This window comes from Periophthalmus magnuspinnatus, chromosome 10, assembly GCF_009829125.3.
Source record: "Periophthalmus magnuspinnatus isolate fPerMag1 chromosome 10, fPerMag1.2.pri, whole genome shotgun sequence".
Taxonomy (NCBI): domain Eukaryota; kingdom Metazoa; phylum Chordata; class Actinopteri; order Gobiiformes; family Gobiidae; genus Periophthalmus; species Periophthalmus magnuspinnatus.
In genome coordinates this window covers 33480908-33495172 of record NC_047135.1, presented here as the reverse complement: position 1 = coordinate 33495172, position 14265 = coordinate 33480908, and the positions used below count along the sequence as shown (strand labels likewise).

General features: G+C 39.1%; 3 protein-coding genes across 4 annotated transcripts; 1 reads left to right on the top strand and 2 right to left on the bottom strand.

Moving 5' to 3' along the window:
- Positions 1-556: 556 nt before the first annotated feature.
- Positions 557-5443, bottom strand: zgc:113229 (uncharacterized protein LOC550612 homolog). The gene is made up of 8 exons (XM_033973454.2): positions 5172-5443; positions 4018-4084; positions 3130-3816; positions 2903-3036; positions 2254-2668; positions 2047-2176; positions 1809-1975; positions 557-1678 (listed from the first exon to the last, which is right to left on the bottom strand). The coding sequence occupies exons 3-8, from the start codon at positions 3814-3816 to the stop codon at positions 1382-1384; spliced, it is 1830 nt and encodes a 609-aa protein (XP_033829345.1). The 5' UTR covers positions 4018-4084; positions 5172-5443; the 3' UTR covers positions 557-1381.
- On the top strand, positions 4904-8430 carry rad9a (RAD9 checkpoint clamp component A). The gene is made up of 12 exons (XM_033973455.2): positions 4904-5106; positions 5195-5265; positions 5378-5451; positions 5561-5609; positions 5692-5806; positions 5900-5999; positions 6165-6271; positions 6359-6465; positions 6675-6739; positions 6816-6911; positions 7004-7238; positions 8151-8430. The coding sequence occupies exons 1-12, from the start codon at positions 5073-5075 to the stop codon at positions 8265-8267; spliced, it is 1170 nt and encodes a 389-aa protein (XP_033829346.1). The 5' UTR covers positions 4904-5072; the 3' UTR covers positions 8268-8430.
- tbc1d10c (TBC1 domain family, member 10C) lies at positions 8423-13872 on the bottom strand. Of its 2 annotated transcripts, none has more exons than XM_055224555.1 (10): positions 13771-13872; positions 13539-13667; positions 13071-13176; positions 12886-12993; positions 12704-12810; positions 12502-12616; positions 12351-12416; positions 12093-12282; positions 11353-11510; positions 8423-10576 (listed from the first exon to the last, which is right to left on the bottom strand). In XM_055224555.1, exons 2-10 carry the CDS (start codon positions 13658-13660, stop codon positions 8519-8521), a joined length of 3030 nt encoding a protein of 1009 aa, XP_055080530.1. In that variant the 5' UTR covers positions 13661-13667; positions 13771-13872; the 3' UTR covers positions 8423-8518. The 2 variants fall into 2 exon arrangements, with proteins under 2 accessions (XP_055080530.1, XP_055080531.1); XM_055224556.1 differs by having other exon boundaries at positions 8481-10576; positions 13539-13689.
- Between the last annotated feature and the right edge of the window lie 393 nt (positions 13873-14265).

Here is a 14265-nt window from a genome sequence, read left to right as displayed (position 1 = left end):
ATCACCCAAGTACAAGTGTGTATGTGTTCATATTTATTATAAATATGGAAATTATTCAGTACTTTTTAAGCCCTGGTGTATGCCTGCATTGTGCTGTAATAATAGTACTGTTCTGTAATAATGGTTTACATTTAAACTTTCATTCATTAGGAAGTCTTTATGTCAATGAACTTTTATAGTGATTCAAATGTATTTTTGGCGTACATAAGACTAGGCAGAGCTGTAGAACTAGAACGTGTGCTCACACTCCTATACAATACTATTTCATTTCATAACCTGTTGTATTCTCTTATATCTAAATGAATTAAATTCAGTGGAAAACTGTGATATATTGTGCTTTTATCTCAAAATGTAGGACACAAGAGACACAAATATCATTTACAAACTGTAATAAATTAAAAGTTTTGCATTTGTGGCAGAATTTTTATCTTGTGTGGCTTTGATTTACCTCCTGCACATGCAAATAGATAAGTCAATAATACACATTATAACGATGGCCATTGTGGGGTAGAATTACTTTTTGTTGTAGGAGCCAGGAGAGGAAAACAATGCTTGTACTATAAAATATATTTATTTTTTACACAAAACATTACATTTTACAGATTCTTTTCTTAATGTTTTTAATATTGAATATTCTGCTCACTTTCGTTCAAGGCACTAATATGTCTGCATATGTCTGCATGTCTGCAGAGACTAAGCTTCAGTGGTACAATAGATGAAAACTCTAAAAAGGACAGTAAATTCAATCAAAGAAATGAACATAATGCGTGATAATGTGAAGCATTTGCAGGATTCACTCTGTCTCTTTCACTGAACAGACTGAAGTGTGAGGAGCGGACTACACTATATGGTAACACTTTAGAATAACTCACATCTGTTTAACTGTACCAGTGGGTTAGATTATATATAATGATTCATATCTAAATAAACAAACACATTCACTGATATAAGTTTGCATTGATTTTAAAATATCAAATGCACTGATGGTTATGAAACAAGTTTATAAGGTGAAGAAATGCTTTAAAGGTGCACTATGTACCTTTTGTGGTGGAGGTTCTGCCACCTGCTGTCTCCATGAAAACGTTATTGATTAGCCTGGAATGTTTCAAAGTATGGCATTAAACTTATCTGCTTGCATTAACTTAATAATAAGTGTTTTATTGTAAAAAAAAAAACAAAAAACAACATGAATGTAATACCATAGTGTGGAATATTGCAAGCAAAGCAATAACCTCTTCATGGAGACAAGCAGGTGCCTGGCCCTCCACCAGAAAAGTTACATAATCCATCTTTAATAATAACACCTAAATTATTCAAATTATAGTAGGATTTATTCTATAGTGTTACATACTTACAAAGGAGCGTTCATGCAGAAGTGTCACTATCTGGGCTTTTTTCTTTCTTTTTTCTTCTTTCTTTTGAGCGCCCGTATCCAGGCGGGTAAAGCAGATCGTCTGGATGGTGCCACCTGCTCGGGTCTGACTGGTCCAAAAAATGTTGGCTCTGAGAGCTCCTCACTGTCCTCCTCTAGGAAAGAGTCGTCTTCTTCATCCTCCTCCTCTTCCCGCTGTTCCTCCTCTTCCTCCTCAGACTCAAACATATCTGGACCCAGCTCTGGAGGATCGATGGCAATAATCTCCTCTGAGAAATGCACGTGCCGGGTCACGTCCATGCGCCGCTGCACAACAGAAAGAACACATGAAACAGTCCTCTCCTGCATTAAGTGTTACACATGTAGAACTGTACTAACTGAACTAATTTTAGTTTGTGGTCAATGGGAGGCACTGTTTTGCAAATGTTGTTATTACCTTTTTGACTACAGTTCCCACTGAGTAATTTGAATCACAGGAAATTGTTGATTTGAGAACACCTCGAGGAACAGGTAAGCTGGGTTTGGTCGGGGATGGAAAAAAAGACATGAGTCTCCCATCTGTGTTGTGCATCACATGGTTATCTGGCAAAAATACAGATCCATCTACAAATACAGGCGAATGTATTAGAAAACTAGACATAACAATAGTACTTGAGTGGTAGTAATTCTGTTACCATCTACAATGTCGTTTCCATTAATTGCAACTCGTTGGAACTTCGCTTGTATGATTTCATATGACTGGTGCTGTCTCTTTCTGCTGAGGCTCAGTCGGTCTCTCAGTGATGATTTATCCATTGTATTTACCTGAAAGTAGATGACAAATTAGTTTGGGCATTTCCTTTAGAGTTTTAGAGCCTTTGGATCACAGCCTGCAGACTCACCTCTGTCTTGGTAGAATGCTGTCGCTGTGGCTGATCAACACTGGCTGTAACTTGCATGTCTGACTGGCTCTGCCCATGGTCCATTGGCTCTAACTGTGTTTGTGCTGTTATATCCATGCTGATGTGTGATGGAGGCTCAGGAGACACCTGTGTCATGGCAATGTCTCTGTCTGATGCCTCTCTGCTTTTCCCTAATATATTTGTGTTAGTTCCAACATGACGTTCATTCAGCATTGACTTAATTCCTGACTTTTCACCTTGGTAACTGGTTAATGTTCGGTCCATAGTCTCTTGTGATGGTCCCTGTTGAACTGATGCAGAGACTGGATTTAAGAACTTGGCCCATTCTTGACCACTGACAATTTCATCCAGTAGACTGAATGAGCCAAGGCCAAGATCAAACTCAGTTGTAGATCTGAAAAATATTCAAAAAATACCTTTCAGTTATGACAAAACAAATTACGTCAACAAAGGTGTGTTTGTGTGTGTGAAAAAATGTCATAACCACCCATACTAATATACAAAGGTAGGTTTGTTAACAACCTAGGCATACCTGTCATATCTTAGAATTACTTAACACTTAATCAAAGGAGCTTTCCTGATAAACTAATTACGTTACAAGTTAGATTAAACTGGATTTTACTTTTACCTCATTGATTCATCATTGCCATTTGATGTCTGAATCTGAACGTGATCTGTTCTGTCCTCAAGTGTGGGGGTGCCTCTGGGCTCTTCTACTGAAGGCACATAGAAAAGTGTGGATTGCTGGTGTTGACGTGAATTCTGCGTAATACAAAACATTGAAACATTATCACACTAACACTAACACTATATTTTAAGTCAAGAGATGCTCAGGTGAGGAGGTGTAAAGTTTACCTCTTGTGTAACCGTGTCACCGAGTCTATCTTTTTTGCCAAAACTCCCTGGCCTATCTCTCCATTTCTCCTTTATTTTTTGAGTCCATTTGTAAGTTTTATTCTCAGATGATCGCTGTTTTCTGCTTGTTGTGTTTTGGTTGTTAGTTACAGTCTGTGCATTTTGTCCGGTCGCTCCTTGTACTCCCTCAAACGACACTTTATTATTTTGGGCCTCTGTGTTCTGTATGGACCATTTGTAAACTTTAGGCACAAAGCCACTGTCCTTGTCCTTTTTTTCATCTGTGCTTGGACTGTGGGATATGCCCTTTATGTCAGAATTGGAAAGGTTAAGATTTCCTTCAGAGGAAACAGGAGGTGCAGCAGCATAAACAGATTTTGTTAAAAAGCGTTGCGGAATTTGGGAGCCCTTTTCACGGTCCTGGCTGTGACCTGAGGCTCCACTGTCTCCAGAGGAATACTCCAGATTCTGCAGTTTTCCATTCACAGTAAGTTCAGTTTTTCTATTGTCCGTTGGTTCAAATCCATTCATAGGGCTGTTGTTCACATTTGTTTCACTGTGTATGTGTTGTCCCGCTGTTGTGTTTTGTCCAGACTGAATATTTGTGGCCCCGGCTTGAAGCTTCAACCTCTGCAACATGGACTGCAGTAAGGCCTGGTTGTCTCTTGGATTATGTGCTTGAGACATCTAAAATCCAAAATAATAATGTAAGATTAGAAATGAGAAGGAAACGTTATTGTTCAAACATTAGACATTGGATGCACATTGACAAAATAGCAGTCATTAACATTGTGGTCCTATGATTATTAAAATAACCATGACAATTGCACCCAAATGGTGCAATTAACACACTATATTTTGTATCTTGTATATATTGAGCTTTCTTACCTCAGTTAGAAAAACATGTCCATCTTCTTCAACTACGACTGGTATGCCAGTGGTTTGGCTTCAATACCTGTTCCACAGAAAGCAGTAATATCACTTTGTTCCTCATTGTGTTTGTTATAATCCAATCATTGTAAAAACACAGACTAACACCTGAGTTTGGTTGTCCAATGTCTTTTAATCAATTTCTGTCACTAGTTTCTGTCTAACTCAGTCCACACCTCTACTCAGCAGCCATTTAAGTGTCTAGAAATGGGAGGAGATTGTAGCGAAGCAGAGTTCTTCATGAAACGAGGCAGAACAACAAGAAAGACCAGTGAGGTGAGATAATTGTGCGTTGACATTAACTCTCCTTCTCTGGTGTATGTCTCTAACCCTCTCTTACTTCCACATCTCTTACACAAAACACACCCTCCATGACCACAAACCAGCACTGATATTTAGATGTAATGTGACAGATCAATCAAAGTCTGAATGCAAATAGAAAGAAACATAATGTGACTGTGCATATAGCCAACAGCCAATAATATTAACAAGATACCAACTTAATACATTCATTATTTTTTTCACTGAAATATTTTTTAACTGAATACTGAAATATATCTGTGGGTTTCTTGCTCCAGTTTGTTGTTGTTGGTTTTTTTTTGGGGGGGGGGGGGTTTGGCGGTTTTTTTTTTTTTTTTTGCGTTTTTTCCTCTATATATCCGTAACTTTCTGAACAGAGACTTGATCTGATTCTGCTCATTCCCTTCATCCATGCCCCAAGCCCCCCAAACCCCCAAGCAAAGGCAAACCATCCATCCATCCATGCGCTCTTGACGCGTGCGTAAAATCCAGGCGTGCGTAAAATCCAAGCCCCTCCCGAACCACTTTTCTATTGGCTAAAAATGCGGAAGTCGGTTATGGCGGCGTAAACAAGACACATGACAGAATAAGATGCAGTCAAAAATGCCCACAGGGACATGTAGCAATGCAAAAAGTTACTAAAAGACGAGCAGATTGTCCCGAGTGTACCAGGTTTTAAATACATGATCGTGAACAGCTAACCTGCCAAGAGGATGGACTGCGTCGTCACGGGAGGAAACGTCAAAGGTAAAAGAGATTGAACCCATATTTATTTGATACAACTTGTTACTCAAACGCAGTATTTGTCTTACCCTGTCTTCTGTGAACGGTGAAGTGCTGGCCAAAGCTGTCCACTCCTTGTCCCGAATTGGAGATGAGCTTTACGTGGAGCCGCAAGAGGATGGGGTAAGCTTCTGTCATCCACCACCAACACTTCCTCCTTCAAACATGTAACTGTGTGTGCTTCCTGTAAGTTCGTCAATGAACAGCACTGATGTTTGTTTTTTCTCTCTTTTAGCTGGCCCTGCGGTCTGTGAACTCGTCTAGATCTGCGTATGCTTGTTTCCTGTTTTCACCACTGTTGTTCAGCAGGTGCTAAAGTTTTGTGTGTGCACGAACAGCACAAAGCAACACAAACTAGCAAATGCACAAATTAGCTTAATATAATGTAATAACAGTTTTCCTTCCATCTTTATATTAGCTACACAACAGCCAGTGGCCATTCCTTTCGCTGCAAATTGGCAATAAAGGTGTCTAAATACAATCTATTTCAAAACTAGATCACACTATTTATACTACTTACAAATGATAACACTTTCTGTTCATTTTCAGAGTGTACAATCCGTGTTCAGATCTTTGGCAACTTTGGAGAAAACTGTGGAGAAATGCCACATCAAATTAGATGAACAAAAGAGCCGGCTCACGTTTACACTGCACTGCAAACACGGTATCAGTGTTTTCTTTCCACATGTCTTAAATAGCTTCAGCTCAGTCACAGCCTTCAAATCATTCTTGTGTTTCTGTATTGTTATTTCTTCAGGCCTAGTGAAGACGCACAACCTGTCTTTCCAGGACAGTGAAAGTTTGCAAGCAGTATTTGATAAAGACAGCTCTGCCAATATATTCAGAGCCCAGCCCAGGTATGTACATGACTTATTAAAAACGGGGGAGTACATGACATCGGTTTTCAGTATCAGTGATTTATTATTTGTTTTTGTTATGACGTTATTGGTATTATTTGGAGCAATTTGATGCTTTTTGGATTGAAATAAGTCCTCTATCTGTGTGTTTCACCCACCAATTAGGTTGCTCGTGGATACAGTTGTTCACTTTCCTCCCTCTCTTGAAGAAATAACTCTTTCAGTGAGTGACGACCGAATGTGGTTCAAGAATCATGTGGAGGAAGATGCAGGTTCACTTTTCCTCCATAAAACTGTGATTCTGGTTTGTGCTGATGTTTTGCTTGAGATGATCATTATTTCTTGTCTCTTCTTCTCAGAGCCATCCAAGGCCATGCTTACAGAGCTGTGTCTGTCTTCTGATGAGTTTGACCATTTTTCTGTACAAACTCAAAACAGCATCACTTTTTGCCTAAAGGAGCTTCGAGTAAGCAAGCAAACAAGCAAAGTTTATTTATGTAACACCTTTCAGAGACAAGGAAGTCACAAAGTGCTTCACAACAAGACGTTAAAACACGTAAAAGAACACATAATTACAATAGAGTCAATACAACAATAATAAGACTATGAAAGATATACAAAGTGATCCTGAAAATTATTGCTTTTGTTACTCATTTGCGATGTGTATGTCTGCAGGGTTTGTTGTTATTTGCAGAGTCCACTGGTCTGCCCATTTCTATACACTTTGATGAGCCAGGCAGGTGAGCACTTTTGAACAGGTTGCATTTGGTTGAATGAGAAAACTTTAATTATACACTTATATTGTATGTCTGTCAGTCCTGTTGTGCTTTCAGTAACAGACAGTGTCCTGGACGGAAACTTTGTGTTGGCAACACTTTCAGATGAAAATAATACTCACAAAAGAAATTCAAGGTAGGGTAAATGAAAATGTATTGTATATTAGGAACTATTAAAGCTTGAAGTTTTTATATCATATGCTCTAATTCGTATTTCACTTTTGTCAGGTCGTGCACTCAACCTTTGCCCCCTCCCGATGACTTTATGAACGATGACATGGACTCCTACCTTATCGCCATGGACACCAGTATTGTACCAGAGCCATCAGTAACAGCCTCAGCCCCGTTAGCCAGAGCTGAATCTTCAAAACACAGCTCAGTGAATCACAGGACACAGCAGCACAGTGAAGATGAAAACGAAACTGACGAAACAGACCACACAGACGGGCCGCCAAATAAGAAGGTATTCATCAAGTTATAATTAGAGATGTCAAGATAAATATGTGCTGCCAGATAAAAAGGTATTCATCAAGTTATAATTAAGGATGGTAAGATTAATCACCTAATTGTTCATTGTGCTAATAAAATAAGTTATTTCAATTCAATCTAAACTCCAAAAAATGTGAAGCACTCTTTTATCTGGCAGTTTATGTCACAGTAACTTTACTTTTTCATTCAGAAAGTTTAATTTGGAAAAAGTCCCAAACTTGAGGAATGGTGATCTATTAGACAATGTGAATGAAGTTATTTAGTCCAATGAGGTTCATTTGGTCTTCTGATAATATTTTAATATATTCTTTTTCCAGACCAAGGTTTAGATTGCTTTCATATCTGACAGTTTTGACTACTCACTAGCACTTTTCCTCAGAGCTGTCACATGATGTTGCTGTGATGTGTCCGATCAGCTGATTTAAACGGGTTTTGGCGCTGTCTTCCTACCGGTGGAGGCAGGACAGCGACTTTAAACCGGGACGAGGGGGGCCTTTTTACTCTCACACACCTGGGATACTGAAGTTTGATTGCACATGGCGCGGTCATCCTGCCTTCACCAGTAGGAAAATGGCACCAAAACCTGTTTAAATCAGCTGATTGGACATGTCACAGCAACATCACGCTCAGGTATGAAAACAAACTAAACATCGGTCTGAAAAAAGAAGCCATTAAAATACAAGAACATATTGATTTCTTAAGCTTTGTTGGACTGATTGTTGTGTCATGTGATGATGAACGAGGCAAATAAAAGTCATTTTCCTTCCCTCTATAATCTTAACCCTAACCTTCTCAATACTTGGTTACATTTTGAAAATAATAGTTTTTTTTAATAAACACTGTTATAGCAAATAAGGCTTATAATAATGTCTTTTTACTTTTGCAGTTTTGTTCTCTTTTCTTTGGATCGGTCCTCCCTCCGCCTTCTCAGATGTCTACTCAGCCCATAACGACTCAGGAAGTGTTGGCCAGTGATAGTGAAGAGGAAACTCAGTTGGAGTAACGTTTGACTGTCTACACCCTTCACCAAAGCCTTTTTACTACAGCTTTTATTATAATGACAATAATGCCAGGGTTTAAAATAGTTAAATTATGGATAGAAGTCCACACCGTTTATTATTCTGTTGGATTGTTCCTGTAAATAAAAAAATAGTATTTACACAGTTATTTGTTTAGTTTATTTTTGTATCACATAATTTTTAGTACCATCATATTTACCATAATAATCAGTAAAATTGTCACCTTAACTTGAATTTAAAAGTACACATCTCCATATGAAGTTTTGCTCTGAGATTGTGAACCAGCACCACCAAGTTGGAGCTTATCTTTGTCACTTTGAGCGTGAACACTTGTGCTCTTGGCCTGACCTTTTCTACTTTCCTCTAATTCTTTCTCTTTTCTTTTCTGCTCCCTCCGTTGTCTCCTTCGCTCCCTGGATGTCAGCTTATTTTCCACTTCTGTTTCTTGCTCTATTTCTCTTGCATCACTAAAATCCTGAATCAGGATTTTGGGAACTTGTATTTTGGGTTTGCTCTGTTTTTTGTTCTTTTTTTCTTCTCTCAGTCTGCGAAACAGTCCAAAACGTTTCGGTGGCTGTTGCTTGTGTATTACGGGCTCTGTCTCTGGAGTACTTGGCATTTGGATAGTTTCATTATTTTCTATATGGTCCAAAGTATTAATTTCTGTCTGCTCCACTACTTGGGGAGTGGTGAAGAGGTCTTCTGACAGCCTGCGTGCAAACCTTGACCCACGAGAACTGGATGATTTTCTCACTCTGAAGTCTCCAGACAACCTGAAGCTATACTGTTGGTTGTTGTTCATAAATTCACCTTCTAACTGGCGAATGTCACTGCAATCCTTTTGTGTTTTAAGTTCCTTGTTTGGGTGATAAACATTACTCTGCACATCTCTTTCAGGAGTGCAATGCTTTATATTCTGTGTGGAAGTGTTTGCATCTGTGCTGAGATGTTCACCTGGTGGCTCACATGATGAAGATGGCTGCGTTTGGGGCAATGTGCTGAAGTAAGTGGCCTCTTCTATGCTATCAGAGATTATTGGGCTACTCTGAGAATCAACAAGCGTTTGGGCTTCTGAAACCTCTAATTTAGCAGAAATATCTTGAATGTCATCATTACTAAAACTTTCTATAACTGTCTCTGCTTCAGTCTTTTCATTCTGTTCCTGTACGTGTATTGCATCTATTTTAGGTGGGTCATTGCTGCTTGTAGTTGCATTGGTAATTTGTTCTTGTCGGGCCAGTTCACACATCTGTATTTCTGCCTGGCTGTGGGAGTTGATTTCGGTTCCTTTAAGTTTTTGCATAGACTCATTTACGTGTAATTGTGCTGCCAACGAAAGGTTCTCCAGGTCTGTTTCTTTGTTTTGCTGTTGTTCTTCCCCAATTTCTTTGTTCTCATCCTCACTGTTGAACTCTGCACAGTGTCTAGCAACTTCTGTAGCTAACTGTTTGAGTGACTTGACCTGGTTTACATTGACTCCCATTATCTCTTGTCCATTCTCCAATTCTTGTTCAGTTTGGATGTTCTCATTTATTTGCTCGCTGGGCTGTAGGTTTGTATTCGTGGTAATTGCATCAACAGTTAAGTATGTTTCAACTGCGCAATCTTTGTTCAAATCCCCTTCAATTGTATTCACATCTGGGCTTTGACTGTGCTCTTTGCTCATAGTTTGCTCGTTTTGTTGATTTGTAATGTCATCAGTTTCTGGACGTTTGGCATCTACATTTTCTTCTTGCTCAGTTAAGTCTGCTGCAGATCTGATTTCTTCATTTTCTTTTACCTGCTCTGTTTGGTCTGTAATAGCTGTTTGAGGGACATTTTGTATTTGTGGAGTTTCTGATTCTTCTTCTAATAATTCATTTTCTTGGATTTTGTATTCTTGCCTTGTGTCACTCAGCCTTTTCTTTTCTATTAAATCGAAACAATTGTCTTGTAGTTTCTGAGCCTTTTGTACTTTTAGATTAGCAAAACTTTGGCAGTCCTCTTTTGCTCCCATGGAAAGATGTCTCATGATCTTGACACCGCTTTTTGCCTTCACCCCCTTTTGCCATTTTGACGATGACAAGGAGAGAGTGGAGGCCGAGCGAAACAGAGGAACAGACAAGTGTCCTTTTTCTCTCTCCCTCATTTCACATTCTTGTTTGCTTTTTTGAAATGTCAACCAAGCCATGTGGTATCCCTGGCAACGATCTCTGGGGTCAAAGGTGGATGTGGGTCGTTCTTTTCGCCATGTTTGTAGCTCTTTCTCTGTCCGTTTTTGCAGATCTTTTGCTGAGAGGGACACAGACAGTACCTAAAATGTGGAAAAATCCATTAAAGGGAGACACATTATGCAAATTTATATTTAAAAGCGTTTAACCATGGTCCCTTATAACTGATACTTTGTAATGACATCATGCACTCCTTAGCAAACACTCCCAAATAAGTTTAAAAAAATACAGAATGGATTTAAAAAACACATTTTCAGGAGCCTGTGATTGATACGAGCGTTCATTGTCCTGTTTAGGAGTTTGATTTTAAACAAAAAGGTGAGAATGAAAAAACATCTGGCTAATGCTAGCTAAAACAAAGCTCAGATTAAAGTCTAACTTAAGTAACAGAGTTTCAGACAGAGCAGTGCCTCCAGTTACCCCCCCACAGGTCATGTTGATGGCATCAGCTGCACAGTACCAATTAGTTTACTCAAAGTTGTATTTAGATTCATGTTTGAGTAATCCTGTATTGTTCTGCATTTTGGGTTTGAGTACAGAACAGTTTTGTTTTTTACACTAGCACAAAATGAGACTCCGGGTTATGTAGGGTTTAAAAAAGGTTATTGCCATTTTTCAAAGATAAAATAAATAAAAATCAAGAATACAACTTGCTACGGTGAAATGCAACTATGAAGAGGTGAGGCTTGTTAAAACTAGAGGTCAGGAAGTCAATGGTTTCAATTTCTTTTGCAAAGCTATTTAAGATCAATTTTGTGGTTTACAATGAAAATGTAAAATAGCACTAGGAAAAAGCCTAATATGTCTTCTTTAATAATGCATTTAATAATGCATTGCATTGATTTTTGGGGCAACTTACTTCCACAATGAAATCATCTTCCTCATCTTTGACCTCCTCTCTGATGCCTCTGAGCTTCTGTAGAGTCTCCATCTGACCACAGCAGTGTTTCCTCTGCTCTTCACGGCCCAGAACCCTCTGTACCAGCACCACAGCTACCTGCAACAGTACACGCACCCCTAAAACGGCAAGAAGAGGAGAAATGTTTGGGTCTTGTTGTAAATAATCAGTAATGGCAGCACACTGAAGGTCGTATCCAGCATCTTCTACCTTCAACGCTATTTTCTGATCAATGTTATAATGTTTGTGTTTTGTTTCATTCACACATGTTTAGCACACAAACCCTGCATATTTAGACAGTGTTCTTCTCTCAAAATGAAAACGCTCTGTTCCACCTTGTGATGTCATCACGTGGTGATACAGGAAGTGTTCCACTGTTTTTAAACTCCATACACCTTCACTAGAATGATTCAGAGGATTTCAGCCCTGGAATTTTCCATTTTTACTGAACAAAATGTAAAAAGATAACCGTTACCTTGACAACTACCGTTCATAACATCACAAGGTGGAACGGAGCATTTTGAGCTTTGGCGATGTACAGTATACATAGTAATAATAAAGGATATGTGAAGTGAAACAATACACAACTCCAGGTATGTTTTGAGGAGGTAACAACATTTTAACATGGCAAAAAGCTCACAGGAATCTGTTTCTGTGTAATACAGGACCTTTTAAAGTTTTTGCCTTGATTTTACCATTACCATGACAGAAGAAAAGGTCCCACACTCTAAGAAGCGTGTTGAATGGTAAGTGCCGTGTGAACAAACACATGAGCCAGTCTGTGGCGAACATGAGCGGTTCCACTCCGTGATATTGCAGGTGTTTGTGGGCAGCTGGACAGGACCTTTTTAAAACCCACATCAATATGGAAGCATCAAAGAGCACTCCTTCCTGCACAACATATGAGATTCAGTTGTTTCTGTATCATGATACATGTTCAGGACAGAGGTTTCACTCACCAGCAAGGGGCTGTAGTATCCAGGCAGATATTGTTCACATATTTGCACCAAACACCAAAAAGCCTCCTGAAAAATATAGAATACAGTATAGATAGGTGTTACTTTCTAGAGTTATTTCTCCTTTGATCAAATACTGAGTAAAATTCTGTACCTCAGCAGGCATGTTCATGAGTAGCACTGCAGCCACTGGTCCCTGGGCCTGGCAGTAACCCTCCTCAGGCTTAAACTGAGCGTAGGCCTTCAAGACTTCAAACAGACTACGCTGCCTGTTTTATGACTAAATTCAGTTAATTCTGAATTCTTGCTGAGACACTATAATATACGTCACAAAACAAGGTAAAACAGAGACTTACCCGTGCCCATCCTTGGAAGCAAACATCTCGTGAAAAGGGAACTGACGGTCCAAGTCTCTCTCAATCACATCCTCCCAGTGTTTGAGAGCAGGCTGTGAGTCCAGTAACTGTCACAGAAACGCAAATGTCAACACAGAATACTGCTTTGAATAAGAAAAGTAATTACTTTGAATCAACAATACCTTATATAAGCCTTTCTGATTTTCCATTCGTTTAGTGGCACCGCACAACAGTGGCCAGCATTTTGCTCGGAGTGAAGCTGGGATTCCCTTATGACACTGGACTTTAATCTAATTCATATATTTAAAATGTCTGTACCACACACATACACTTATTTTAAGACCATATGTATCCACTAGGAACATACCTTACTTGTTTTCTTGAATAGTAGCCGGTCCCACTGATCAATGATGTTGATCCACTTGGCCTCTCTCTGTCTTACGAGAACAGGAGATGGGCCCACGCTCCTGACTCTTAAACATGATATATTTAAACGTATAATTAGTAAGCCTTTGACACAAAAGTGAAGTATTGTTGCTGAACAAGAGACTAATTTGCAGTTTGCAGTGTTGAACGAAAACAGGAAAACCACACGCTGATAGTCAGGTAACCTTGTCAACTGAGGTAGAAATCAGCAAGTGAAACTTTCACAGCAGCCAATTAAAGTTTGCAGCTTCTAATTTTAATTTAACAAATAATAATACGTAAAATACATTTCTTAAAATCTGTTAAATGTGTCAAATAACTTTAATAAAATTTCAGACTTCAGAGCAGACAAATTAGACTGAGTTACATATATTTTATAAAAGTACTGTGATAAAAAAGAGCTTCTCACCTATCAGTGGAGCCATCAGTGAGGAGGAACCCAAAGCGGTCTGTCTCTGGCTCAAGTCCAAGCTCTGAATCCGAGCTGTCACCATCACTGGGATTTTTCGGTTCAAGTCTTGTATTTAACATCTTCTTGCTAAAATCAGACAAAAGAAACTCTACAAGTGGCCATAGTTTGCCAGTTTTAGGTGTACAGATAATACAACCAGAGCTGCAAGTGTAAGTAACTGCAAAATTACCTTTACCATATCCTCGTGTGAAGAGCTGTATCCTCCCTGTCAGTGACACAAACTTCCTCTTTCTACAGCAGCACCATGACGACTGCTCTAGTATCAGCTAACTTTGACTGGAACAAATGGCAAGAATCTAAAACAAACAAACTGTCTACAGCTTCAGTGAAATGTTTTTATATCAAGTATACCCATGGACAACATAGCAGCCACTCTTTTTCACAGTTCATTTCTTGACTTAACGTGACGTAATAACCACAAAAACCCTGATGTTGCTTACCCTCGAGTTCCTGGTTTTTACTTTGTCAATATTACTTCTTTTCAGCGTAGAGCATGGTAACATTGGGCCCTTTGATAAAACCTGCTTAATACTGTGCACAGAGGGCGACAGTAGCTCATTTGGTTGAGCGTTTGTTTACTGATGCAAAGGTTGGCTGTTCAAATCCCCCTCTTGATATAAACATCTTTGGCAGTGCAATTCCACAGATGCATGCTGTTGTTGTG

Bases quoted from the DNA above. Each gene is read 5' to 3' on its own strand.
- zgc:113229 (XM_033973454.2), bottom strand. From the start codon at position 3,816: ATGTCTCAAGCACATAATCCAAGAGACAACCAGGCCTTACTGCAGTCC. The intron at 3,037-3,129 runs GTAAACTTTACA...TGTATTACGCAG, and splicing joins GTGACACGGTTACACAAGAG to AATTCACGTCAACACCAGCA. The intron at 2,177-2,253 runs GTGAGTCTGCAG...ATCTACTTTCAG, and splicing joins AGCATTCTACCAAGACAGAG to GTAAATACAATGGATAAATC.
- tbc1d10c (XM_055224555.1), bottom strand. From the start codon at position 13,660: ATGTTAAATACAAGACTTGAACCGAAAAATCCCAGTGATGGTGACAGC. The intron at 13,177-13,538 runs GTGAGAAGCTCT...ATCATGTTTAAG, and splicing joins ACTGATGGCTCCACTGATAG to AGTCAGGAGCGTGGGCCCAT. The intron at 12,417-12,501 runs GTACAGAATTTT...TATATTTTTCAG, and splicing joins TCATGAACATGCCTGCTGAG to GAGGCTTTTTGGTGTTTGGT.
- rad9a (XM_033973455.2), top strand. From the start codon at position 5,073: ATGGACTGCGTCGTCACGGGAGGAAACGTCAAAG. The intron at 6,466-6,674 runs GTAAGCAAGCAA...GTATGTCTGCAG, and splicing joins TTTGCCTAAAGGAGCTTCGA to GGTTTGTTGTTATTTGCAGA. The intron at 7,239-8,150 runs GTATTCATCAAG...TTACTTTTGCAG, and splicing joins ACGGGCCGCCAAATAAGAAG to TTTTGTTCTCTTTTCTTTGG.